This window comes from Cnephaeus nilssonii (assembly GCF_951640355.1).
Source record: "Cnephaeus nilssonii genome assembly, chromosome: 11".
NCBI classification, from domain to species: domain Eukaryota; kingdom Metazoa; phylum Chordata; class Mammalia; order Chiroptera; family Vespertilionidae; genus Cnephaeus; species Cnephaeus nilssonii.
In genome coordinates, this window is record NC_137082.1 from 71,929,558 (window position 1) to 71,956,848 (window position 27,291).

The following is a 27,291-nucleotide window of genomic DNA, read 5'->3' on the forward strand; positions in this document are numbered from 1 at the left end:
CACCTAAGAGACCTCACAATCCAGTTTGCCAATTGCCCTTCTGCAGACATGAGTTGGCACCTGGGCAAAGACTGCAGGTCCACTCTCAGACAGTGGCCTGTCCACATGCCCCTTTGCCCACGGGCAGTAGGCCCGAGCTCATGGAGGCTCCTGGTTCCTTTGTCCTCTTAGCTTCTCTCCCCTGTCATCTGCAGGAAGGTGCTGCCCATTGGCACTGTCCTCACACCTGGCAGCTTCACAGGTGCTATTTCTGAACCAAGGACCAGAGGTTTCCACCACCACAGGTCCTTCAGGGCAGAACAGAAACACAAGACTCAGGCACGAGTTCTCTTTATTCCTTTTGATCCTCCCACAAGGTGTGGGCTTAGGGAACCTGTCGATTCCTAGAGGACAGGATTAGGCCCAGGGGATCTGTTTGGAGATCCTCTGCGATTTATGTGTTTCCTTCTCTTCCCCAGATATGTTTTCAGGCACTCTGGTCCCCACAGAGTCCTCTCCTTTTCATGTGTGTGGGGAAATCTTGAGGGCCACTCTCATGTACGTCATGGCCTGAATGAGGCCAAGCCCTGGGCAGAAGGCCATGGCTGGAAGGAGAGGGCTCCAGACCTAGCTTCCAGAATCCTTGCAAACACCTCGCCTGGATGTTCGTGAAGTCACGAGGAATTCAGGTAGAACATGACCAAGGAACATGAAAATACAAGCGTGCATCTGGCCTGCACAGGTCCCAGAGACCCTGATGCCTATCTCTGCTGAGGCTCCTGGCCTCAGTTTCCCCATGGCAGCATGGGCCCTCCTGTGCTGTTTTGCAAGTTCCAGTAGCCCTGCCTTCCAGCTTCTTGACACTTTGGAATTCTGCTCTCCACTGTGGTGCTGTTGGGGGAGGGTGGGCCGGATTAAAGCTTTTAGCCTTTCTAAACTAAAGGTACTTTCTTCCCCAAAGACAGTGGGAGGGATGACTGCAGTGGGTGTCAGTCCTGCTTCCCACAGCTCCTTGGGCAAGAGTTTGCTCAGCAGCTGTGTGGCACTGAACTTGGGGAGGGCGGCAGGCCAACCCCACCTGCTTGGCAGGATTTGGGGCTGCATCCTCAGGGGACATGCTGAGGTGTCTGGCTCAAGAGCTGTGGGAAGGGGCCAGGGCTATGTAAGGGTCTGGCTTCAGGCTCCCTGAAGGGGTGGGGGGACATTGTGTTCCTCTCAGATGCTAATCTGTGCCCCGCTGCTGCCGCCAGCCTTCTCTGTGCTTACAGCCTCAGTGGGGCCTCCCTCTTCTCTCTGTCCTATCAGGAGTTGAGGCAAAGTCTCAAGAGTGATAGGGACAGAGACATCAAGGTCTCGGAGAACGCTGCAAGGGCCCAGGTGACAGTCATTTAATCGCCACAGGCCAGCTGAGGCCTGGAACAGCTGCCCCACCCCCTGCAGCTCCGCTGGCAGAGGCAAGAGGCAGGATAGGGAGAGAGGTTGCCAAGCAGCCCTCATCTCCCCTCTCCGCGTCCGGTTGGTCCTGTGGCACCAAGCTTCCAACCCCCGATGTCCTAGGATCCCCAGTCAGTTCTGGGCCAGGCCAGGGAGGAAAGGGTGTCAGGCCAGGGTGTCAAGGTCCACAGTGGTCAGTGGCTCCCGCCAGTAGCAGAAGCTGCTGTATTCAGGGTTGGCCAGGTCTGTGCTGGGGCCACGGTCCAAGGGTGGGAAGAGGAGCTCAACCACCTCGCTGAGCCGCTTGTACCTGTGAGCAAAACAGGGCCGGCACTGAGGGCCTGAGCTGCTGCCAGGCCGTGGCCCCCGTCCCATCAAGCCAACTACCCTGCCTGGGAGCCCTGGGCAAGGAACAGAGGCCCCGGTGCAGAGCTGGAACTGGGGCCCAGGCAGAGGCTGGGGTGCGGGGACATGGCAGGGCCTGGGGACACAGGGCAGGGTTTGGCCTCACGTGGATTTGTGGTTCTTCATGGGCTCCTGGATGAGCTCTCCCCGGGGGTTGACGGTGAAGATCCGAGATTCAGGTAGGCCCACGTGCCGGTAGGCAGTGACATCCTGTGGGAGACAAGGAGGGGCTGGTGGGCTGCGGGGTGGGGAGCGGTGCCTCAGGCCTCGGGGAGGAGACACTCACATTGGGTCTGTTCCCAAAGGCGGCATAGAAGGGTTGTCCGTGGGGCAGAAACAACTGCTGGATGTCGCTCAGGCAGGCGATCTTGAACACCTCTGGCTTCTTCTCAATCACCTCCCTGGGGAGCCGGGGCCAGGGCAGGGCAGGGAAGGCAGCCGAGGAGGGGTAGCAATCGGAGGACGGCAGGGTCAGGTGACATAGGCCCAGTGCCGGCCTGGGCTGGCAGTGGGCCCGCACCCCCCTCCAGGGCTGTAGGCTCGTATCGTGTAGGGGATTGATTACCTGTGCAGGGCGGAGAAGAGGCTGCTGGGAGACAGCAGGATGGGGCCCTTAGGGAGGCCGCAGCCCCGCTCGCTCACCCACTGTAGGTACCCCTTGGTGAGGTCAGCCATGCCAATGGCCCGCGCTGAGCAGTACAGGAACTTGTACCCGTTTCTGGGGGTGGAGACAGGTGGCACAGCGCCATCAGGGGGCCTGTCCCGGCACAGGGACAGGTGGCACCACCCATCCTGCCCTCTTGGCTTCAGCCAGCTCAGCTCAAGCCTCCAAACCTAGGGGCCTTTGCAGGGAGCGGTCCAGGAGAACAGCTGGGCAGGCTGAGAGGCGGCCTCGGGGAGGGAGCATGGACAGAGTCCCGAGGCCCAGGCGGACCGAGATGGACAAGGGTGTGAGCAAGTCCGCAGACTTCCTCTGGAGCATGAAGTCCAGCAGTTAGACCCAGATCCCTCACCCCAGGAGACAAGTCTTCCTCAGGAGGACTGGTGGGTGGGTCTCAGCTCTCCAGCGACATGGCTCAGCGTCTTCCTCTCTGGGCCCTGCTGGGCCCCAAGCCTGGCTTCCCAGGGCCGGGGCTATGGTGGCTTAAACTGTCCTGTCCCTCCCTCCCTGGGGCCCTGCCCCAGCCCCAGCACTCACAGGTGGATTTTGTGGTAGAGACTCGTGATGCCCTGGTGTGTCCAGTCTTTCCCCAGCTGGGGCAGAATGTGGCCCAGAGCGTCCGACCTAGATCCCAGAGGAGGGGTCACTCCAAGGCAGCCTCATGTGGCCTCGTGTTCCAGGCATGGGGCCCAGCTCCCAGCCCCAAGGTGGTGCACTGGGGGTAGGAGAGGGGGGCTCTCCCCTGGCCCCTGCCCCCCAGCACAGAGGACGGCACATTTCCAGGCCCTCCCTCTCCCCCACCCACCAGGCCTCACTTGGTGATGGTACCATCGATGTCCGAGATGACCACCTTGTCGTCCCACTTCCACAGGTAGATGGTGGCCCTGCAGCGGCAGGTACCCTGGTACTGGGTTGTCACGCTGAAGACCACATCGTTGGCACCTTCTTGCAGGTTCAACTGCCGCTGGGGCCGGGCAAAGGTGGGGGGCTGTGATCAGCCACAGCCAGGCACTGTCCACCCCTTGCCACCCCAAACTGTGGCCTTCAATCCCCAGGCCTCTCATTCTCCTCTCCTTCCCAGCTCAGAGAACCTGCCTGAATCCATCGGAGAGAGCCACGTGGGCAGAGGGTGGCCCCGAGGAGGGAGTGCGGGTGGGGCTGGCACAGTGCCAGCACAGGAGCCCTAATCTCCCTCTGTGTTCCTTTGGGGTGAAGCTCGAGGACAAAGCCTGGCCCGTAGCTCCCACTCCAGTTTCTCAGGTCAGCCCCGAGGCTGGCACTGCCCTTGTCAGGGAGACACCTCACTGTATGGAAAGGCCCTGTGGGATCATCACAGGCAGCCCTGTGACACCCCAAAGAGAGACCCTAGCCCTTTCCTTGGTCCATAGAGAAGGATGAGAGCAGCTCAGCCATCGCCGGTGTGAGTCCTGGGTACCACACAGGCGGCAGCTGCTCTGTACCAGACCGGCCAGGCCCCCGGGCACCTCCCTGGCCCTGGAGCTATACTCAGAGAGAAAACATCCTTATTTCAGGAGCCACCTGTTACTGAGCTCAAAGCCGTGAACCCAGGGCCAATCTGAAGGGCTGTCATCAACATTTGATTCCTTTAGGTGGCTTGCAAGGGCCAGAGCGCAGCCCGCCACCCACTGCAGGCTGATATTTTAGGCCTAGAGAGGGCTTCTCCAGTGAGGGCATTGGACAGAAATGGACTGGCACGTAAAGCAGCGAGCCCCTGCCCCTGGGGGTATTCAAGCAGAGGCTGTTTGGCTGCCAAGGGGTTGGATTCTGGGCTTTAGTGACTGTGGGGCTCTGACAGTTATCACCACCCCCACCATCCCACACGAACACACCCAGGGACACACATACGATCTGATCGGAGGAGAGGCGGAGGGACTTCTTGTAGGCAGGAGTGTAGGCTGGAGGCAAGGGTGGCAGGGAGGGAGCCTCAAGGATGACGGGGCTGTCAGGGGCGTCATCCTCGCTACTCAGGACATCCATCTTCTCCCTGTGGGCAGCCCAGCTCTCAGGCACCTCCGCCAGCCGAGGGCACTGTACTCCCAGTAGACACCCCTCGACCCAGGCCACAAGGAGCCTGGGCCTGTCCCTGCCCCTCCAGAGACTACCCAGGGGACCAGGAACCCCTCCCTCTAGGTGCCACCCATTTTGGGGGTGGTGGCAGACTAAGGATGTGGGCCGGCATGCTAGACCCAGAAAGGTGGTGGCAGAGCTGGAGCCAGGGCCCGGGCTCTCAGCCCTCAGTGCCTCTCTACAACCAGGATGCCAGACCTGCCTGGAGATATTTACCTGAAAACCCAGAAATGTGTTTTACGGTGTACGCCCAAACTTACCTGCTTTGGCTTCAGTTGATTCACCTTGGCCACCTTCCCCCACGCCCCCACCACCCTTGGGCATTCTGGCTCAGTTCAGAGGTAAAAAAAAAAAAAAAAAGCAAGATCAGCAGGCCCCTGGCGGAGAGGAGAGGCCCTGCCCTCCTTAATATAGTAACCCCTGTCTGGGCCAGGAGTCGAGGCACCCATTCCAGCTCTGCCATTTCTCGGCTGTGGGACCTTTGGTATGTCTCTAAGTCTCAGTTTTCCCATCTGTGAAATGGGGGCATTTCTCAGGAGAAAGAAAGGGTGTAGGTGTGATTAGGGAGTGACAGAGAACCATGGCTGGGGGAGGGGTGCCTGCACCACTCCGACCCTCCAACAGCAATCCTCCCCACCCCCAGCCAAGAGAGCAACTCACCCCCGTGCCTCCCTGGCTGTGGTCTTCTCCCTCGGGGCACTTCTCTATGGGAAGAACATCCATCCAGTGAACAGTTAGCTCCTGCCTGGGCTGACCCCACCCTGGGACCGTGACCACCCACCTCCTCGGCCGGGAAGTCCTTGCGTCGCCAGGAAAACCACCACCGCCCACCCTTCCTGGGCATTTTCTCCTTCTCCAGCTTGTCCACGGTGCTCTGTGGGCAGATAAAGGCCATGGCATTTCCCCCTGCATCACACAAACCCACCTTCGACTGCCCTTGGGGCCAACATAAGCCCGGAGCCTGGGGCTGACCTTCGAGCTGAGGAAGCACACCCACCACCATCGTGGGATTCAGGTAAGCAAGCACGGGAGACCAAGGGCCCCTCCATCCCAGCCCTGACCCCCTACCTCTAGCCCAACCTTGGCCTGGCTTCCAAATCTTGTGGGTCAGTTTCTCCGGAGTAGCTGAAGGCAGTGCTTTGGGAGTTTCTCAAGATCTGGGACTCCCTGCATGATGCCACCAAGTGACAGCAGGAAGGACAGTCTAGAGCCGGTACTCCCCTCAACCTCCAAGACCCACACGGGCAACCCGTAAGGTCAGTGATTCTATCCCATAAATGCGCCCTCTGTATGTTACCGTTCCTGTCTGGTGGGGGTAACATGCGCTTGTGGAAAATACGGATTAGATCTGTGCTTCCTACAAACACAGAATGGTGCACCCACGTCAGGAGGACATGGGCTTGGGGTGGGTTGGCCAGGGTGCCCACTTGAGCTGGGAACAGGGACCTCAATGGTGGGTATGTCCAGGTGAGGACAGTCAAGCAGGAGAGGGACCCTCTTCCTTCTCACAGGCTGTGGTACTAGCTCAGACCCAGAGGCAGCCAGAGGATGGAGCTCAGCATCACCAAAGGGAGGCACCAGCTGATTAGTGATGTTCTTTGGGCAACTCTAATCAAACGGAGAACAATAGACCAGGGCAGGGCCTGGACCGCTTCCAGAAGGGCAGAAGGGGCAGGTACAGGAGGGACTAAAGAGGCTGGGTTCCTTCCCACCTCTGAGCATCAGTACATGCTGTTCCTGCCAAGGCTTACTCATCCTTCCGATCTCTGCCCAGCAGGCACTTGCTCAGCAAACTTCCCTGTTGAGGCTCTCAAAGCAACCCAGACCTCTCCTTCCCAATACTCACAGTTGAATTTTACGTTCACCTGGCTGAGTCTTTAACTGTCTTTCTTTGAGGGGATGACTGTCCCTGGCACATAGTAGGTACATAACAAATGTGTGCTGATAATGTGGGCAAACACCCGCAGCCCAGCCTCAGAGGTTCTCAGGGTCAGGTGAGGAGTGGGACCTCCATCTCCCAAGTCTCATCTCCCAGATCTGAAAACTTCCTGCTGAAGGCATGTCCCTGTCGAATGTTTATCCCACTCTGGTTTGCCCTGAGCTCTTTTGAAGTAAAGTCCAAATCCAGTGGGATTCAGCTACGCCAGGAAACCAGGGAAGGGGGTGGCTCTGTCCACACAGCAATGTTGGCAGAGTGGGTCTTGCAATCCGTCAGCCCCAGGCCCCTCTCTGCCCACCCTCCACTTCCTGGCTAAGGGCCCCCCACCCCGAGGCCATGGCCACTTTCCCCAGGAGTCCCAGTGGTGCTCTAACCATTACCTTGGGCAAGTTCTTCTGAAAGGCTTGGAGGGAGAGGACCATGGGGGCAGCTACAGCCCAGTTATAGTGCCTGGAGGGACAGAACAGGGTGTAGGAGCTGCAGGGCCATGAAGGAGGCAGGGTGAGTCCTGTGGCAGCCAGCAGCCCAGCCCTGGTACTTACTTCTCATTGATTTTCACCACCAGGTTTGGGTCGTCCAAGAGGCCAGGGTTTTGGACGAGGTCCTGGTAGGAGACTATGTACTTGTTGAACTTCTCTGGGCACAGAGGCAGAGAGTGAGGGGAGAGGCTGATACATCCCGCATGACCCACTGCCCTAGTCTCTCCGGGTCCCTCCGCACTCTACCATTCAGGCCTCCCCCAGGGCTCCTCCCCTCCTGTGGTTTTGCACCTGCTATTCCCACCCCAGGCACTGGCCATCCTGAGCTCTCACAGGATAAGTCACAGCTAAGCATCAAGCCTTTGCTTCACGGGGCCTTGGGAATGCCCCATCCCTGCTGGCTGAATGTGGGCTCCACAGGGCAGAGAATGCAGGGAGCCTGGCCCAGCCTCACACCTCTGCTGCCCCACCCCCTGGGGTCCTCCTGCTCTCCCCAGCCCCCAGGCTCAGGGCCAATCCTTAGAAGGGCTCCTGGTTGGACATACCCAGGGAAATGTCCCGGCTGTCAGCCAGTCCTCCACAGAGAGACAGCACTATCGTGTCCACTGTGTCCGGAGTGGGTTCTGCTTCCTGTTCGGGGTTGGGGTCCCCCATTGGCTTCTGGCCGCCGGGTTCACTCCACCTCCTGGGCCCCAGCCCACAGTCACTGGGGGGGAAGGGGTCAGCGGTGACATGAATACAAGGAGGCTGGGAGGAGGGCCTCACCCCTCTCAAGCCCCTGACAGCCAACCCCTGGCCCCACCAGTCCTGATCCCAAGCCACTAGCACCCAGAACCCAGGCACCTCTTGGGGAAGTAAAGGGCTGCATTCTCAGAGTCCAGGGAGGACAAGTCATCCAGGTAGATGGGGCCCAGGGGCTGGCTTCTCTTCAGGGAGCCTGAGGGCAGAGGAGATGCCATTTGCTGCAGACCTAGCGTGTGCTCCGTCATGTGAGCAGTATGAGGCCCCCTTGTCTTGGAGCACCCTAAAGCAGCACTGTCCAGTGGACTTTCTACGATGTTGGAAATGTCCCGTCAGCTAGTCCAGTACAGTAGCCAACAGCCACAGGGGACTATCAGCACACTTAAAATGTGGTGTGATGGAGAAATGGAATTTTTTAAATGTTACTTAATTGTAATTGTAAATAGCCACGTGTATCCAGGGACTAGCCCAGTGATGGCAAACCTATGACACGCGTGTCAGCACTGACACGTGTAGCCATTTCTGATGACACGCGGCCGCATGCTGAGGATGAAACATTTGCTGCTCCTGAGGATGAAACATTTGCGACTAGAGTCTTGGAGTTAGTTTTTTCCTCAAAGTGACACACTACCCGAGTTATGCTCAGTTTTTTTGGCAAAGTTTGACACACCAAGCTCAAAAGGTTGCCCATCACTGGACTAGCCACTGCCTTCCCATGCACTCAGAATAAATCCCAGCCGGTGAGCGAGAATGTCTAGCCTCTGCTCATCTCCCGGCCTCCTCTCCCCACCCTCTCCCCGGCCTCGCTCAAGACACACCAGCTGCCTCAGTTCCTAAACGTGAAACCTCTCTCCTGCCTCATGGCCTTGAAACATGCTATTCCCTCCGCCTAGAATTCTCTTCCCCTGATCCGCACGTGCCTAGGTCTTCATTGTTCATGTCTCAGCTCAAACATCACCCACTTGCACAGGCCTTCCCTGACCGCGTGATCTAGATAGCCCCCGTCCCACCCAATGAACGGTACCACATCATCGCTGTAACACTCTTCCTGGCTTTTGTATGCATTATCTGTCTGCCCCCCATGAGGGCTGGTGTCAAACACAATGCTGGGCACACAGTAGGTGCTCAAAACAGGCCTGATGCCCCAGAGTCCACCCCAGAGGTAACGTGAGGCCAGGGAAGCACTGGGGGGTGTCCAGGCATCACTCACCTTTCCTCCTGGAGAACCCCTCTGGTGGCCCGGTGGGAGCCGGACCCTCCAGAGCGGCCCAGCTCCATGATTTTGAGGCAGGAGAGAGACCCGCATCCTTGGATCTCTGAGTCTTGGATTCTTCTCTCTCGGGGGCAGGGAGAGGGGGACCCACCAGAGCGGGCCCCTCCGTGTCAGGCGGAAGGTCAGGGGTGCTGGGCTCTCCCTGAGCGGAGGCTGCCCCAGTGCTGCCATCAGGGACCACCGAGGACATGGGCCTCTCAGCTTTGGCCACCTTCAATCAAACCAATGGGAAGGATGTGGGCAGGGCCGATGCAGGGGTTGCCTCCCACACCCCACTAGGTGGCCCAAGTCTCAGTCACTCCAGTCCCCTGAAAGGCAGGGATGGGGGATGGCACAGAGGAACTCACCTTAGGCAGCCTCCCCCAGGCCCACTGCATGTGCGACTCAGCTCTCAGGGGGCTGGGCTCCGGGGTCCTCACCTCCAGCTCTGAGTCGCTCTTAGGGGATGTTAGCTCTCCCGACGAAAGGCTGCAGAAAACAAGAATTCAGAGACCCCCAAACCAGCCTGCCGCCATCCTCTCCCCCCCACCCCCAAGCCTGGGAAAAATATTTTCAAAACATATTTATGCTTGTGTTGCATCCCCAGAATATATAAAGGATATATTAATATATAAAGAACTCCCAACAAATCAATAATAAGAAGGCAGTCCAGTGAAAAAAAAAAAGGGGGGGGGCAAGTTTGTGACTGCTTAATGGGTATAGGATTTCCATTGGGAGTGATGAAAAAATTCTGGAACTGGAGAGGGATTGTCTTGGATGGTGGCACAACATTACGAATTTATTAAATGCCATTGAATTGTGCACTTTACTATGATTAAAATGGTAAATTTTATGTTATGTGCATATTACCACAGTTTTTAAAAAATACATATTTTTATTGATTTTAGAGAGGAAGGGAGAGGAGAGAGATAGGAACATCAATGATGAGAGAGAATCATTGATCGGCTGCCTCCTGCACACCCCCTACTGGGGATCGAGCCTGCAACCCAAGCATGTGCCCTTGGCCGGAATCAAACCTGGGACCCTTCAGTCCACAGGCCGACGCTCTATCCACTGAGCCAAACCAGCTAGGGCACCACAATTTTTTTTTAATGGGCAAACAACTTAAACACTTTGCAAAGGAGATATACAAGTGGCTGGTAAACACATTAAATGTGTTCGACGTCATTATTTATTAGAAAAATGTAAAGGGAAACCACCTTGGTCTTGAGTCCCCACCTGCGGCCCACCTGGATTCTCACCTGGTCTGGGAGGGCCACTCGCCATCGGAGTAGGGGTAGATGTCTGTAGGCTGTGACGAGGACTCCTCTTCCAACTGGATGCTGCTGAGGGGCCACAGGGAAATAAATGGTCACTGAGAGCACAGGGCACGGGAGCCTGGACGTCAGGGGCTTGGGGAGGTGAAGCAACTAAAGCCCAGAGAGGTCAAGGCTCTCGCCCAGGGTCGCACAGCACCAGCAGAGGAAACCGTGCTTGAACCCAGGCTGGCATCCTCACACCCTTGGCCCCCACCTGGTCTCCACACATCCTGTGGGCTCCAGCCTCGGCTTCTCCAGCAGGGACAGCTCACTCTCAGCACCCGCCTCCAGCTCCTCAGAACTAGAATCGTCTGCCACCGTGTCCTCCTTCCACCTGGGTTTCCTCCTACGAAGCCTCTTCTTCCTTCCCGTGGAGGCCACACCCAAGATGATGGGCTCGGATTCGCTGGCTGTACCCAGCTGGGAGTCGGAGGGGAACCCAGACAGGCCTCCCCAAGGTAAGGGTGACGTGCATAGGCGGGGAGGCACGTTTTCCTGTGGAGAAGATCAGGGGCTACCGCTCAGGGGGACCGCTCTTGTCACCAGGCACCCTGAGCCCTGCCAGTGTCTCAGGCCCTGGAGTGAGCTCATTTGGGGTCAGGAAAACAGGCGTGGAGGCTGGACAGAGGTGGCAGCAGCATGGCCTGTAACTGCTGCTGGTCGTGGAGCTCCCTCAGGGGTAAAGCAGCCCTAACCCCAGGGGCTGCCTGCATCCCTGGCAGCCCAGGGTGTGGACCACACGGTCTGGTCAGACCTGGGCATCAGCCTCTCATCTTCTCTGCCCACACCTACTTCCAGTAAACGCCTACTTCCCTTTTAAGACTTAGCCAGGCGTCACCTCCTCCAGGAAGTTTGCCCTGACTATTCTCAGCCTCGGTTCCAACCCCCTTCACTGTAATGACCAAAGGGTTTCACCAGCCATTATTTATGTGTCTGTCTCCCAGGCTCGTCTGGGAACCTCCTTTGAAGTAGGGGGTCACCCCTCGTCTGAGTTCACTGCAGTGTCTGGCACAGGGCTCAGTTAAAGTTTGTCAAGCTCAAACTATTCAAACACCTCTGCTGGCTCGTGCTGGGCCTGCCTCCCTCTGCAAACACCCCTCTCTTCATGCTCCACCCACGTACTTCCCTGTTCCAGCTGCACTGAGCCCGCCCCAGATCCAGAGCAAGCCATCTCATGCTCTTCAGCCCCAGCCACGCCTCAGCTCCCTCCTCTCCCCAGGCTGCCAACGAAGGCCTCCTTTTCACCCTTCAGGGACCAGCTCAAGTGTCTTCTTCTGAGAAACCTTCCTCAACTTTCCCGGGGGAGTAAGTCAGCCCTCGTCCCCTCCCCCACCCCCAATTCTACCCGGCTCCAAGAGCAGATCATGAGTGCCAGCCCTTACCCATCCCCTGCATTGGACCCTTGCTGACAGTGACAAACCCCAAAGCCCCGCCCAGAGGGGGCACTAGTGCAGGGCAGGGGCAGGGGCAGGTGCTGTCAAGGACGGAGGTATTTACCTCATCACTCTCCAGCTCCTGGACGAAGAAGGCCTCCCCGCTGTCCCCCAGCTTCATGTGCAAGTCCACAGGCTCCCCATTGATCTCGATGTCCACCTGCAGCAGGGCATGATGGGCCACGGGGCGCATGATCCCCGCCGTCGGCCCTCACTCCAGTCCACTGGGGCCCTGGCCTCCCAGCGGGTCCCAGTGACAGGCTCCCTGCTGCCTCCCCTTCCCCAGCCCTGCATTTGCTGGAACTGTCTCCCCAGCCCTTGGTGTACCAGGCTGCTCCCCTCTCTGAGGGTCGCTGCCTCCTCGGAGAGGCGGGCTGAGCCTCTGTGCCCCTCCCCGAACACACTTCCCCATTCTCGAGGCTTTGATGCACGTGTCATGGTCTCAGTTTCCTTGTTTATGCTTTGGTTTCTGTGTTCCTCTCTCTCCCACAGCCCATGAGAACAAGGACGTGATTCATCTCGTCCCTGTGGAGTCCCCGGCCCCAGGGCAGTGCTTGGACCAACAATGGTAAGAATGACCACTTCCTAGGCACTCAGCATCATGTTTTATCTAGACCATCTTGTTTAATCTCCACAGCCTCCCCTTGCAGCAGCTCCAGTCATTCTTCCCACTTTATAGATGAGGAAACTGAGGCTGGGAGGGGTTAAGTAATTCTCTGGGAAGTAGCCAAAGGAGGCTATGAACCCAGAGCCTAGTTCTTAACCACAAGGCACGAGTCTATCTCCCACAAGGTTACGCTGTGACTCTGGACAGTTTATAGTCACCCCAGTGTGAAGGGGTCTGGGCCCACCAACACCCCCTTTCACACACCGGAGCCCAGTGACAACAGTGCAGGTTTCCTAAGGGAGAGGAACGAACCTCTGAGTGTCACCCCAGGCCTGGCCCGGGGATGGTGTTACCACCTCCTATCGATCATCAGGCAGAAGACACCACCTGCACAGGTGAGGCCACTTATGAGAACACACAGGTAAGGTCTTACTGAGCTTCCGGTCCGATGGTTCCACTACGCTGCTTTTAGGGGAAAATAGGAACCCCTTGGACCAAAGCCCCGAACTAACCCTAAAACCATCAAAGAAAATACAGAAGGCTGGAAGCCTGTCCAGAGGACAGATCCGCACCTAAGGGAGGCCTGGGTGCTCTCCTGGGACTGCGGTGGCTGCCCGGCCTCAAAGCCCACCCGGCCGTGGCCCGCGGCAGCTGCCAGCACTCACCACCTTCTCCCGGGACCGCAGGACACCCAGCTTGCCGAAACGCACGTGGAAGGGCGAGCACCTGAAGGAGCCGTCCAGCTGCTTCACCACCAGCACATCGATGCAACCACTCAGTGTGGCCGGGTTCAGGCCCTGGTACAGCTCCTTCATCGTCCCAAACACGGTCCCCGCCAGCTGGCCCACGTAGTTCATGGCTGGGGCTGGCAAAGGGAGGCAGTGCTGGGACCAAGGCCTGGCCCCCGCCCACCCCACACCCCCGTGGGGAGACTTTGCATCCTGACCCCCGGGTCCCCTGGCTTACAGTGTGTCGCCCTCGGAGCGCCTTCGGAGTCACGGGATGGGAGGGGTGCCAGCGGACGTGGGTTCTGGCTCTGGCTCACCTACTGACCAACCAGGAGGCTCCCGGACAGCTGCCTCCTTTCTCCGGGTGCCGATCCCCACATCTGTGAAATGAGGGCACAGGGTAAGGCGACCTGGGGTTCTCTGAGCCTCTAAATGCCATGAGTAATGATGATGACCACAGTGCTCAGTGACAGGGCTCATTTCCTCGTCACAACAACCTACCAGCTTGGCCGAGTGGGTGTCATTATTCCTGTTTACAGACAAGCCAGCTGAGGCTCAGAGAGGTGGAGTGAATTGCCCAGGACCTCACAACTAGGAAGGAGAGGGGCGGAGATTCGAGCCCCAGAAGCCCAGGTGGCCCAACTGTGGGAACAGGAGGAGGCAGGCACCCCTCCCTGGGGTCAATGGGGAGCAGCCTCATGACATATCAGGCCCTGACCCCTGTGCGTAACAGGCAACAGCCCTAAAGGCCGATACCCTCCCAGTAAATAAGGAGACAGGCGTCTCAATTTTTCCACCTGAGAAATGGGTTGAGCTGTCTTGCTGCCTCCTGGTCCCAGGAATTGGAAGGGGCCTTGCTGGTCCATCGTGGCTGATTTGTGAGGTACCAGGGGTAGGAGCACCCCAGGTGCCTAAGGCTCTGTGCAGCTCTATTCCTGGGTTCATCTCCTTATAGCTGTGGGTGGAGGGAGCTCCAGTTTAAGGCTCCAACTACAAGTCCTTCCCAGTTTCCTTAGGAGGATGAGAAGTCCATCCTCGGCCCATAGCTGACCCCGGTGTCTCTAGGCCAGTGGTCGGCAAACTCATTAGTCAACAGAGCCAAATATCAACAGTACAACGATTGAAATTTCTTTTGAGAGCCAATTTTTTTAAACTTAAACTTCTTCTAACGCCACTTCTTCAAAATAGACTCGCTCAGGCCGTGGTATTTTGTGGAAGAGCCACACTCAAGAGGCCAAAGAGCCGCATGTGGCTCGCGAGCCGCAGTTTGCCGACCACGGCTCTAGGCCATCATTCTCAGGCCCAACCCCCAGTCCTCAGGCCACTATTCAGGCCTAGGACTGGCCCGTGGCACCAACTCTCCTTCCCCTGGCCAGACCTGTCCCTCCAGCTTTCCCACGCCAGGCCCAGCTCGGTGAGCTAGAGGCAGGAGGTTGTGGCCACCAAAGAGAAAAACCAGAGCCATAATGAGAGCCGCCTCCACGCTGGCATGGTGCCCCCTCTGCCAACTTCAGCTCCCTGCCCTCCCTGCTGGCCAGGCCAGTGGCCCACTGCCCGGTGGCTGCCAGGACACAGGCCATCCGCTTCCACAGGGCACTTCCCCCTCTCAGACCCTGAATCAGAATTCCTGGAGGACCGCCGGCCGTGCAAGACCAGCCCTCAAAGAAGTTAAGTGATTTATCCAAACTCTATTAAGCTAAGAGGCCATAGATGGGACGAGGGAGTGATGACTCATATCCTGGTTTCCTGACTCCATGCCGTGGTTCCTTCTCCTCCTCGGTCCACAGTTGTCTGTGGAGAGAGCTGCCCGGCCCCCAGCCCCCTCTGCGCAGCCCTGTAATACCTTGCCACTCAAAGTGTGCTCCGTCCCCAGCAGCACCAGCGTCACCTGGGAGCAGCTTGTGAGAAGTGCGGAGCTTCACAAACGTAAGGTACAATTTCAATTGCTAAAGTGAAAACAGATAAAATGAAGATCTTTGGACCCTGAGCATGCCACTCAAATGCAATAAATATTTTATCTGCAATGCACCTACTCTGCGCTATATGGAAATTTCCACGTTGGTGTCTTCCCCACCTAACACCAAACTCTGTGAATATAGGTCTGGGGAGACAGACAAACCGACAAGGCAGACATGTGGTGGGCAGGACTCTAGACCACTGTGCCCAGGAAAAGCAGAGAGGACGCTAGAAGCTACCAGAAATAAAGGAGCAACCGTGGGAGGGGCAGACCAGGGCTGGGGGCAAAGGTCTGCCCAGCTGGAGGCCCAAGCCTGAGCTATCCGCCCTGCTGAGGGCAAAAGAGCTTGGGGGCCGAGGGGAGGTGTGAAACGCTGAGCTGGACCAAGTACAGGGTTTCTCAGCTTTGGAATCATTGATATTTGGGGCTGGATAATTCTTTGCTGTGGGGGAATTGTAGGATGGTTAGCAGCATCCCTGGTCTCTACACACTAGATACCAATAGTAACACCTCCTCCAGGTGTGACAATCACATTGTCTCTAAACATGATCAAAACTGGCCTTGGTGGAGAGCCACTGAAGGTAGTAGAAAGAGCTGAACAGCAGAGATGTCACCCACGGGATTGTCCTGGGTGACCCACCCACACAATGTCCTCAGGCAAGTACTTGGCTGGCCTCAATTTCCCCTTCTATGAAACAAGGCCTCAATTTTTCAAACCCTTCTCAGCCTACAATTCATTCCTCAATCTGTTCTCCCATCCCACGAGTGGATGCCCCCACATCAGTCTGCTCAGCATTTGGAGGGATTCCTGTGAGCCAGGCTCTGGCTGCCTCCCCCTACCTGCATCCATCCCTGAAGGCATCTCCTCTCCCGAGGACCCAGCCTTGAGTCTTCCCCAGATGGGGGGAAGCTCTGCTCGGCTCCCCTATGTCACCCTTCACCCCAAACTAACGTCTAAAATTAAATACTTGCCCTAACCGGTTTTGCTCAGTGGATAGAGCGTCGGCCTGCGGACTAAACGGTCCCAGGTTCGATTCTGGTCAAGGGCATGTACCTTGGTTGTGGGCACATCCCCAGTAGGGGGTGTGCAGGAGGCAGCTGATTGATGTTTCTCTCTCATCAATGTTTCTAACTCTCTATCCCTCTCCCTTCCTCTCTAAAAAATCAATAAAATGTATTTTTTTAAAAATAAAATAAAATAAAAAAATAAAATAAAAATAAAATTAAATACTTCACCCCCCTCCAAACCCAGGTCAGCTGAATTTCTCTCAGAACTCATGGGTAGCCCCACAAAAAACCTCTGAATCCCATTCCCCAACTTTCTGCTCATCTGGTCCCTCCTTTCTCCTCCTGCTGAACTAGGCCAAGGCTTTATTACCAGATGCCTAGATCCTAGATGGCAACAGGACACTGTGGGTAAGGCACCAAACTGCCTGGGTTCCAATCCCCTCCTTGACACTAGCTGTGACCTTGGGCAAGTCTCTTTACCTCTCTAAGCCTGTTTCAGCCTCTGAAATGGGGATAACATAAGGGATGCATGAGCAATTCATGACACAATTCAAGTAAAGTACTAGCATGCAATAAATGCCCATACATGTCACCTATCGGCACCAGCAACTTTACTGGCGTTGTGACAGCCCCCTTCACCCAGGCTGGTCCTGACACTACAGGCCAGACTCCAATGCACTGTCCCTGCTCACAGTTGAGAGTTTAGACTTCTTAACTCAGCATTCAAGGCCCTGCATGATATGGTGACCCCACTGTTTGCAAAGTGAGCAGGTGGGCTCCAGGCAGGCCTCACAGGGTGCCCAAGCCTGAGACCGCTCTGGGAACATCCACGGGTCTCCCAGGCCAATACACAACTCCACCAACAAGCTGCTGCCCTGGGTGGGAGCTTTCAGCTTTTGGGGCTCCCAGATTTGGGGCTAGGTAGGGGCACGGTTCTCTATCTAGGAACAGAGGGAGCAGGAGGATAAGAATTCCTATCGTTCTGGAAGGTTCCCAGCCGCCTTCACGGCTACCCTCCCCACCTGGCCAGTCACAGGGCAGGCCGGGCGAGGTCAGACCCTGCTTTGCCACTGAGACTACTTAGTACCAGAATGGGTGGATTACCTCCTCAAGGTCAGTCAGCCTGGGATGATGCTGGGCCAGCCAACCCCCTCACCACCCCCGAAAGGTTTTTGCATCTCATTATCTCCTGACCCCAAATTCTGGGTGTCCAGGGCCCCCCACCACCGCCGAGCCGGCAACAAGGACGAAGTGAGTTCCTCAACCCTTGAGAGTTCCCTTCTGGACTCAGGCCCGAGAACAGGAAGGAATGAGGGTCGAATGGCAGGACGGATGGGCGGGGCAAGGCGGGACGGGGCGCGGGGTACCTCTTCGCAGGCCCGGGTGGGGCCCTACCTCTGGAGCTGCCCACTGGACCTCCCGGACCCGGAGCCGCCGCCTCTGTCTGAGTGCACAGGGTCAGCGGGTAAGTGTCCTTGGCCCCGCACTCGCATGGCACTTCCGCCTCCTCTAGGACCGGGAGAGATCCCGGCTCCGCCCCTTCCACGAGCCCAGGGCGGGCTCCAACCCCCGCCCCCCCAAAGACCCCACCTCCGCCCAGTCCCCACGCCCAGTCCCCACGCCCGTCCCCACGCCCAAGGCCGCCCTTTCACCTATAGAGTGTGGGTGGGCGGGGTCACACTTCGGCTCCACCCCCGCCCCGCCCCACGCCCTGGAGTTGCTGGCAGCATTGTGCGGGTGGCCGGCCACGTGCCTCGCTTCCAGGAACCGCGGAGAGGCGGGGCCCTTCAAATCCCTAGGCTTTGCTTCCAGCTCGCTGTGTGACTTTGGGTGAGTTTTCCCCAGTCGGAGCCCGTTTTCTGCTTTGTCAAAGGACATAGCCACCGTGCAGGATTTTCGACACCAAATGAAATGACTTTGTGAGGTACCTGGTGTTCAAACGTCACCTCCTTGGGGCAGTTTCCCCTGCCCCCTCTACCACCCCAGGCTGAACAGGACCCTCACATCTATCATATGCTCACATAGCCCACAGTTGTAATTTCATAGTTGCTCGAATGACTATGATGATTGTCTGCCTCTTCCTCTGAATTTGAACTCCGCGTTTATTCTTACACCCCAGCGCCCAGTTCACTCAGTGCCTGACATACAGCAGGAGCTCAATAAATGCCCACTCCCCTTCCTTGCACCTACTGGACGCACAGTGGAGCGGCAGCAGGCTCAATACCGCTACTGGCCAGCAGAGGGCAGGCGATGACCAGCCTTCTCGCCCAGCTGAGCATCCTCTCTAGGCCGGCAAGCCCCACCGACGCGCGCAGGTGAGCCCAGGTGCGCGCACTTCTGAAAGATCCGCCGGCCCGCGAGCCACCGGCGAGGCTCGCGCCGGAGAACGCTTTGTTTCCTTTTGGACCTGTGGTTCGCGGTCTGTCCTGTATCAAAAGACCTCTCTGACTGCCTATCAGAATGTGAGCCCTGCAAAGAAGATGCGCTGAGAAGGCTCAGGAGGTGAGGGAATTTGCTGTTAAGAGGTCGGGCATTGAGGAAAGGCTTGGGAGGGTGGGGCACAATGGCCAAGAGGCAGACTTAGAAGTGCTGGGCGGTGGTGGGGAGAGAGACCTGGCTACCGTTGTTCTGTGACCCAAGAGGACAGGACCTAGCTAGCACCTCAGTTGTTTTTGCTTTAGCAAAAGTCATTTGGTGTCAGTCCTGAACCCAGGGCAGTGTTTGGCTGGTATTTCAGAAGAGACTTGTTGGGAGCAGAGCTATCTCGAAGTGGCCAGAGGGCAGTGCCATGCCACAAACCTTTCTGTGATAGCGTTAGAGATAACTGTTATATATAACAGTGAAACACTGGGAACATCGGCAACCCCTGCAGTGAGCCTGGGAAGGGAGGAAGGAAGGAGAGGTCAGAGGTTGTGGCTAGAGATGCATAGTTACTCCTCTTCGAGCCTCAGTTTTCTCATCTGCAAAACGGAGATAAAACCTCCCTTTCAGGATTGTATTGTGAGAATTAAACAGAATGAACAAAGTCAGTGACTGTCCATTGGAATCACTGTGTCCTGTGCAAGTACTGATGCCTGGGGTACTGGAATGAAAAAACAAATAAACAACAACAACAAAAAAACACACCTCTCCAGGTGATTGTAATGTGTAGCCAAGGCTGAGAACTACTGGGCCAAATAAAATGCTAAACACAGCACAGGGCACACACTAAGCATTCAATAATGTTTATCGCATTTTTTTTTTTTTTTGAAGATGGAACACAAATTGCCTTCGTTGTTTCTTGTTAGATGGGGTTGATAGAAAGTTTGTTGCAGAAATTGTATTTCTGACAGGCTTGTTTCTGGAACTATAAATCCTCAGAGATTTGGTGATTATGAGGCAGGGGAGACAGAGGCAGCCTCTGGGAGAAGGATGTCCTAACGCCCACGTGAACTGAACGAGGCCGGGCCCACCCTGCCGTGGGTGCTTGTGTTTGCCCCTTTCTGGGGTTAAGGACAGAGGCTATTTTCTCCTCTCTCAGAGTACACGCACCAGATGGGCCCATGCCACTGGCAACGGTTGGTTTCTTAATTAACTCATGAGTGTAGGTGGCACTTCCTTCTTCATGGAACTGGGTGGTCTGTGCTTCGCTAAGTCAGGCCCAAGGATGAGTTACTGTGTCCCGCTACTTTCTTGCTGGGCGAGCCTAGCGTGAGGCGAAAGGACCCTCTCCCCCAGGCCTGCAGCTTGGACCACTCCTGATGGCCCTGTTGAAGGTGGGGAGGGAGGCAGAGGACTCTGGGACCTTCTCCCTCCAGCATGCAGGCTTGGGGGTTGGGTGGTAAGCAGTTGGTCTCTGGCTAGGGTTGTCAGATTTAGGATGCCTAGTTAAGTTTGAATTCCTGATAAATACCATAAGGTTTTATTTTTAGTGTGTGTCCCATGCAATATTTGGGATACACTTATACTAAAATTATGTGTTTGTTTATCTGAAATTCAGATTTAAAGATTAGCCTTTATTTTTATTTGCTAAACCTGGCAACCCAGCGCCTGGCCAAATAGCCAAGGAGAACCCAGCGTGGGGAATTTGCTGCCGGCAACAGCCTCCTGCCCAGTGTTGCCACATTCAGCTCCCACCTGCTCCCAGCTGCTTCCATCGTGCAACGTGGACGCTGGCTGCTGTGCTTGGCCTTGGCTCTTCTGTCAGCCCCGCTGCCCTGCTTGGCCCTTTCCTGCCTCTGCTCCTGCCCATGTGTTCCCTGCTTGGCATGTCTCCTGCCCTCTCCCATTCGCCATTGCAGACACTTTATTGGGCCCAGGCACAATGCTGAGTTCTTCGTTTGCATTGTCTCATTGGATTCTCACAAAACCTAGGTGGGAACGGCCGTTATCCTATTCCAGCAGTGGGGAAACTGGTGCTCTCAGGCATGTCAAACTTGCGGCCGGTGGGAAAAGTGATTCTTAAAGTTGGTTCCTGGGCTGGCAGCAGCAGCCGCACCTGGGGACTTCTTAGAAATGCAAACTCGGGCCCTACTCCAGACCTACTGAAGCAGAAACTCTGGGGGTGAGGCCTAGCCACCTGTATTTGATAAGCGCCGCCCCCCGCCCACCACCAGGCGATTCTGATGCCAGTTGTAGTTTGAGACCTGCTGCTCTAAGACATGAAGCGGCTGCGGGAGTCCCCCCAATCCAGGCAGAGGTATAGAGGACCCCCAGGCAAGGTGTTTATGACCTTACCCAGCACCATGCCTGGGCCAGACACCGTGTGCTGCAGCCACAGCACAGGCTTGGGGGGAGGGAAGGGGAGGAAGAAGGAAAAGAAAGACAAGAATAGACAGGCAGTCAGGTGGCTATGATGTAAAAAGATGAGAGCGGTGGTGGGCCCAGCCCTGGAGCCCATAGCAGGATGGGAGGGGTCAAGTCCAGCTTTCCTGAGTGGATGTCTAAGCCTGGAAAAAAAAAATTGGAATTTGTTTGGTGAAGAAGGGTGGGAACAATGTTCCAGGTGTAGGGTCTAGTTTGTGCAAGGTCCTGGGGGTAGTTCACTACTGAGGATGGAAAGTGAAGTGAGGTGGGTGGGAGTGTGGGGTGGGGAAGGATTCTGATTGTGTCCAGGTGCTCAGAGCAAATGAAGCTTTAATGGGTATTGAGAAAAAGCCCTCTGGCTTCCAGGTGGAGTGGGCACTAGGGAAGATGGGCACGGGGGACTCGGGGAGCCAGGCCTTCCCCCACCTGTAGATCCAGGCTGCTTCTTCCCTCTACGACATCTGCAAAGATTCAGACCCCTATGGCAGCAGTGGGCAGGTGCGCGGGTCCAAAGCTGGTATTTCAGGGCCAAGGCTAATATATTCTGAAGGTTGAGGAAGCAAAGCTGTTCCCGCTGGCCCCGCCCCCGTGGCCCCGCCCCCTGCCGCAGGCCAGAGGAAGCCAGACTCTGGGCCAAAGGCCTGGGAATCCTGGGCTGAAGGGCAGGAGACTTCTGTGCTGTTCCCTACTCCTTCCACAGAAGCCTTTGGTGCCAGCCTGGCCAGGTTGCCTGGCAGCGTGGGCTGCGGCTGGGCAGTTCCTGGCTCCAACTGTCCTTCCCAGAAAAACGTCAGTTTGACCGAAACCTTTTGGAACCCGCTCGTGATTTCCAGCCTAGGGAAGAATCCTGAAAGATCATGAAGCATTGCGTGAAGTGGAGCTTTCTGTGCATCTAAAATCCCTGTAGGACTTACCAACTGCCCCGTGAACTTGATCTTCAGCAAAGGAACCTTCTATTCTTCCTCTTCTTATTTGAGGATACCCTCTGCTCCCCACCCTGTGTCTGGCATTCAGGATCATGCCTCATTATGCTTTCCAGTTCAGGGAGAGTCTAGCATGGTGCTCTTCCCTTAAATATATGTTCAAAAACATTGTTTAGGGAGGATCAATTTATGCTCAGCCTTGAATTATAAGTAGATGGAGGATATACGAGAGAGCCAGGGGCGGCCTAAGTGGGTGGAAGTGGTGAATGAAGGCATGGATACTGGAGCGAAAGTGAGAACAAGCAGATAGCCTGCCTAGCCTGGAATATGGGGCAAAATCGTGGGCATTGAGGAACAATTGATGGTTGTTGAGCAGGAGAGTCACGTAATATTGCTAGTCATTGTACTAGATCCCAGCTCCATTGTTACTTCCTCAGGGAAGCCTGCAGTGGCAGACAGACTTCAAGGTGACCCTCTGTATCCCTGCCTCCTGGTATTCATGCTTTTGTGTTATCCCTACCTTTTGAGTGTGGGCGGGACCTGTGACTTGATTTTAACCAATAGAATATGGCAGGGGTGCCAGCTGTCACTCCCATGATTATGTGACAGACTAGCTCTGGAGACTCTCCATGCTGACTTGAAGTAAACAGCCAGGTTTAGGACGCTCACAAGGAGCTATGGTGGTCTCTAGGAGCTGTGGCAGCCTCCAGCAAAAAGCTAGAGTCCTTAGTCCTATAGTCAGAAGAAAATGAACCCAGCCAACAACCTGCATGAGCTTGGAAGCAATTTTTCCCCAGTTCAGTCTCCAAATGAGAATGTAGCCTGGCTGTGACCTTGATTGCAGCCTTGTGAGTCTCAAAGCAGAAGACCCAACTAAGCCATGCTCAGACTCCTGACTCATAGAAGTAGTGAGATAATCCTATATAATAAAAGGCTAATATGCAAATAGACCAAACAGTGGAACAACCGGTCACTATGATGCACATTGACCACCAGGGGGCAGATGCTCAACACAGGAGCTGCCCCCTGGTGGTCAGTGCGCTCCCACAGGGGGAGCACCGCTCAGCTAGAAGCCAGGCTCACAGCTGGCGAATGCAGTGGTGGTGGCAGGAGCCTCTCCTGGCAGTGCTAAGGATGTCCAACTGATGGCTTAGGCCCACTCCCCGGAGCCATCAGTTGGGCATCCCCCGAGGGCTCCCAGACTATGAGAGGGCGCAGGCTGAGTTGAGCCCCGCCCCCCCGAGTGCATGAATTTCATGCACTGGGCCTCTAGTACATGTATGTTGTTCAAAATTTCTAAGTTTTGGGTGATTTGTTACACAGTAATAGCTAACTAATACACCTTCTGGCTAGGTTGACTTTCCCTCACATAGGCTCTCATAGAATTATGTGTCTTTTCATCGTAGTGTGTTATGTGGGCCTTATTCAGTGAAAGCTATGTCTTTTTGCTCATCACTGTAACCTGAAGCCTCACTTGGGGCCTGGTACACAAAAGGAGACCCACAATAAGTATTAGTTGCATGTGTTAGTGAATGAATGCTCTTATTTGATCTTTATAACAAGCAAGCTGGTGAAGTAGGAACCATTGTTATACATGAAGAGAAGAAAACCAGTTATTAACTTACACTTAAAAATATGCTCAACAAAATCTTATCCTATACTGAATAAAATTTTGGTAATAATGCATGCCACCCTATCCTAATTTTTAGTGTGACCAAGAATAATTTAAATAACTTGGGAGCATGGAGCAATTGCATGATTGCATGGTATGACATCCTTTATGTAGTATTGTATTTTCTCAAAAGCACAACTATCCAAAAATAATTCTGGACTCCTTTGGTTTTTCCAAAGGCTTCTCTTATCTCTTACTTAAATCATTCTTCGGAAACTCCTGCCCTGTGATGTCCTTTTCTAACGCTGCCAGACCCTCATCTGCCAATGCTTTATGTGATTCCAGCTGTTCCCAGCATCACTCTCATTGACTTCATACAATTCTATGTCTTTGGCAAGACCTCTTTCTACACAGCAGTGAGCAGCTACGACTTAGATGTACACACAACAGCCTGGATCGAATTTAGGGTATCAAGTGGGGACAATAGTAACAGATTTAAAGCTCCACACTTTCCCAGTTTTATGGAGGTATGACTGGTGTTCAGTAAACCACACATGTTTAAAGTGCGCATTTGAGTTTTGACAGGTGTAGATACCCATGAAACCATCGCCACACTCAGTAGTTTCAGTTTGTACTCCTCTTGCATCATACTCTCAGAGGGCAGAAACACCTGACAGTGGGATGCTGTTAAAACCAAAGTCAGTTCTGGTTAGATCTCTGCTCAAAACCCGCCCGTGGTTCCCAGTCTCCCACCTCCCACCTCCCTGCTCTCATCTCCCACTCAGCTCCCCCTCATTGCCTGCAGCCGCCACATTCACCTCCTGGTTGGTTCTCAAGCACACCAGGCACACTGTCCCCTCTGCCCTGGTGGTTTCCTCTACCCAGAATGCTCTTTCCCTAGACACCCACATGGCTCACCCCCCTACCACCACCTCCAGTTGACTCAGATGTCACCTTTCTACCCTGACCCCTCCCATCCACCTTTCCCTGTTCTAATCTTTTCTGGTAGCCCTATCACCTTTCCATATGCGACCTGATTTACCAATTTATGGTATTTGGTGTTTGTGGGTCTTCCCCCAGGAGAACGTAGCCCTCAGGAGGACAAGACATGGGGTCTGTCTGCACCTTTCTATTCTCAGAATGGTATTTGGCACAGAGTAGGTCTCCAGTCAAGATTAGTGAGTAAATATCTGCATCTCTGATGGTCTTGCCTCTACCTTGTAGTCTCCATCCCTTGCTGCCGTCTGTCTCCCCCGGCCTCTCTCCAGGTGATATGGCCCCTGCCCAAGGTGGTATGACTTGTTGCTGGTATCTGTCTGATTCAGTAGGTTGCCAGTGTTTTGTTTGTTTGTTTGTTTTGTTTTCTTTTTTAGTATATTTTTATTGATTTCAGAGAGGAAGGGAGAGGGAGAGAGAGATAGAAACATCAATGATGAGAGAGAATCATTGATTGGCTGCCTGCCTCCTGCACACCCCCCACTGGGGATCGAGCCCACAACCCGGGCATGTGCCCTTGACCAGAATCGAACCTGGTACCCTTCAGTCCTCTATCCACTGAGCCAAACCTGCCAGGGCGGTTGCCAGTGTTTTGACCTCAGTGCCCCCACAAAGTCTCCAGCAGGTATGAAATACTAAATTCCAGCCTTTTTTTTTTTTTTTTAAGGGCAAAAGGGTGAAAAGGGAAGGAGTGAGGAGAAGGGAGCTGCTGAGGGTAGCAATGGCAGAGCAGAGAGGGTGGAGAGGGAAGACAGTCATGGATTTTCCCGGGGCCCCCGCCCAGTCATTTCCAAGCTGCTCAGAGGAGTGGCCAGCAGTGGGTGAGGGTTGTGTGCCACATGGCAGACAACCCGTTGAGTCATGGGGCACCCAGCCACACTGCTTTGTGGAGTTTGGTGTGGGGAGTATTTTTGTTTTTTTGCAGCCCAGCTGTCTGTGTAATGACTTCCTTCCCCGCAGCCTTGTTCAGAGGTGTTCCTGAGCGGCCAGCTGGGTTGCTGCATTCCTGGCTGCTTCAAACCCTGGCTGAGCCCTGAGGCCCAGCTCCCCCCTGTAGGTGGACCTTTGAAGGCCGACAGGGCGTGCCCCGAAAGTCAGGCTATAGAGTTTCTTTCTCTAACCTGCATCCGTCCCCCAAAACAGGATAAAAAAACAAGTAAAAAATAAAGACATTCCATCTGTTACGCACTTATGGCATGGCCACAGCCATGTGCCTGAAGAATTCTTTGTCAGCAACCATGAGGTGGCTACCAAATTGAAGGGGGATGCCACGGACCTACGTCCTTGCCCTCTGTCTTGTTGCAGCAGGAAGGGGTCAGAAACTCAAGTGAAGAGACTGGGACCCTCCCGGCAGCGGGCTGCACGGGGAAACTTGACTCGGGCACGTTGTTCAGCAACCTCACTCCTTGAAGTGTATTTTGAAGACAGTTTGCTTAGATACATGATGACAAGGAGGAGGTTATTTATGAGTAGAGGCCCGGTGCACGAAAATTCATGTACTGGGGGTGGGAGGGGGGGTGCCCTCGGTCTGCACACTCTCACAATCTGGGAGTCCTCAGGGGATGTCCTACTGACAGCTTAGGCCCCATCCCCGTAAGCCGCAGTCTGGCTTCCCTCTGCGGGAGGTGACCAGATGGGCGATCAGGGGACAGCGCCGCCTCCATTACCCTGCCTCTACGGTGCCGCCGCTGGGCTGATCAGGCGACGGTGCTGGCTCCCCCTTCCCCCATCGCCCCTCCGCCACCACTGGTCATTGCCCCTCACCTCGTCACTGTTCCCGCCCTCTGCCTGCTGGCACGTGCCTTGGCTGGCCTGATGTTGCCTGCTCGCTGGCCCCGCCCCCCACTGACGGGTCATTCAGCCGTTCGGTCGATTTGCATAGTATGCTTTTATTATATAGGATAGCATTGTCTGTGGCATAGGCGAGCAGGAGGCAAGGATGGGATGGCTGAATGACGTGCCCTACGCAGACCCCATTTCACTGAGAACTATCTGCTTATTTTACAGCTTATTTCTACACAGCAGTGCGCAGCTACGAATTTGACACACATACAGCAGACTGGATGGAATTTAGAGTGTTAAGTGGGGAAAACAGTAAAAGATTTAAAAGCACAATATGTTTCCAGTTTTGTTGGGGTATGACTGACATACAGTACTGACATGTTTAAAGCATACATTTGAGTTTTGACAGGTGCAGATACCCATGAAACCATCACCACAATCAAGATAATAAATATATGCATTACCCCCCTCTCCAAGTGTGAAGTAGGTCTACGTGTATTAAAATGGACAGATATTTAACACCTAATGTTCAGTTTTTGTAAAGTTCAACAGGCCCAGGTGGCATGGTTCAGTGGTTGAGCATCGACCTATGTATGAACCAGGAGGTCAAGGTTCAATTCCCAGTCAATATTCAAAAGGAGCCCTGACTGGTTTGGCTCAGTGGATAGAGTGTCGGTTGAAATGTCCCAGGTTCGATTCTGGTCAAGGGCATGTACCTTGGTTGCAGGCACATCCCCAGTGGGGGGTGTGCAGGAGGCAGCTGATTGATGTTTCTCATCGATGTTTCTAACTCTCTATCCCTCTCCCTTCCTCTCTGTAAAAAATCAATAAAATATATTAAAAATATATATATTCAAAAGGAGCCCTAGCTGGTTTGGTTCAGTGGATAGAGTGTTGACCTGTGGACTGAAGGGTCCCAGGTTCAATTCCGGTCAAGGGCACATGCCTAGGTTGTGGGCTTGATCCCCAGTAGGAGGTGTGCAGGAGGCAGCCGCAATGGTTCTCTCTCATCATTGATGTTTCTATCTCTCCCTCTCCCTTCCTCTCTGAAATCAATAAAAATATATTTTAAAGAAAGAAAATGAAATGTATAGTAAAAAATGAAAATTTAACAAGAATCAGCAACAAAGGGGAAAAAAAGCCCACAAAAATATTCACAGCAC

At 54.9% G+C, this 27,291-nt stretch overlaps 2 protein-coding genes across 4 annotated transcripts in view; one reads left to right on the top strand and one right to left on the bottom strand.

The window, feature by feature from the left end:
- Positions 1–1,571: 1,571 nt before the first annotated feature.
- Positions 1,572–17,539, bottom strand: LPIN3 (lipin 3). Of its 3 annotated transcripts, none has more exons than XM_079784556.1 (22): positions 17,426–17,539; positions 14,909–15,011; positions 13,304–13,445; positions 13,003–13,202; positions 11,795–11,890; positions 10,512–10,792; positions 10,241–10,324; positions 9,347–9,467; positions 8,937–9,210; positions 7,829–7,922; positions 7,531–7,691; positions 7,049–7,142; positions 6,887–6,956; positions 5,349–5,441; positions 5,228–5,271; positions 4,346–4,484; positions 3,295–3,443; positions 3,017–3,103; positions 2,384–2,536; positions 2,105–2,219; positions 1,925–2,028; positions 1,572–1,723 (listed from the first exon to the last, which is right to left on the bottom strand). In XM_079784556.1, the coding sequence occupies exons 4-22, from the start codon at positions 13,192–13,194 to the stop codon at positions 1,579–1,581; spliced, it is 2,496 nt and encodes an 831-aa protein (XP_079640682.1). In that variant the 5' UTR covers positions 13,195–13,202; positions 13,304–13,445; positions 14,909–15,011; positions 17,426–17,539; the 3' UTR covers positions 1,572–1,578. The 3 variants fall into 3 exon arrangements, with proteins under 3 accessions (XP_079640682.1, XP_079640683.1, XP_079640681.1); XM_079784557.1 differs by having other exon boundaries at positions 10,241–10,321; positions 17,398–17,535; XM_079784555.1 differs by having other exon boundaries at positions 17,398–17,535.
- A 681-nt stretch (positions 17,540–18,220) lies between these two features.
- ZHX3 (zinc fingers and homeoboxes 3) overlaps positions 18,221–27,291 on the top strand; it is a 129,931-nt gene continuing 120,860 nt past the window's right edge. Inside the window, exon 1 of the mRNA XM_079783786.1 lies at positions 18,221–18,345. The gene's annotated coding sequence lies outside the window, so the exon portion shown is untranslated. The remainder of the gene's footprint in view (positions 18,346–27,291) is intronic.

Excerpts from the sequence above, each read along its gene's own strand:
- LPIN3 (XM_079784556.1), bottom strand. The coding sequence starts at position 13,194 with ATGAACTACGTGGGCCAGCTGGCGGGGACCGTGTTTGGGACGATGAAG. Across the intron at positions 9,211-9,346 it reads CCTGGGGGAGGCTGCCTAAG|GTGGCCAAAGCTGAGAGGCC; the intron begins GTGAGTTCCTCT and ends GTTTGATTGAAG. Across the intron at positions 3,444-4,345 it reads GCCTCTCCTCCGATCAGATC|CGGCAGTTGAACCTGCAAGA; the intron begins GTATGTGTGTCC and ends GCCCGGCCCCAG.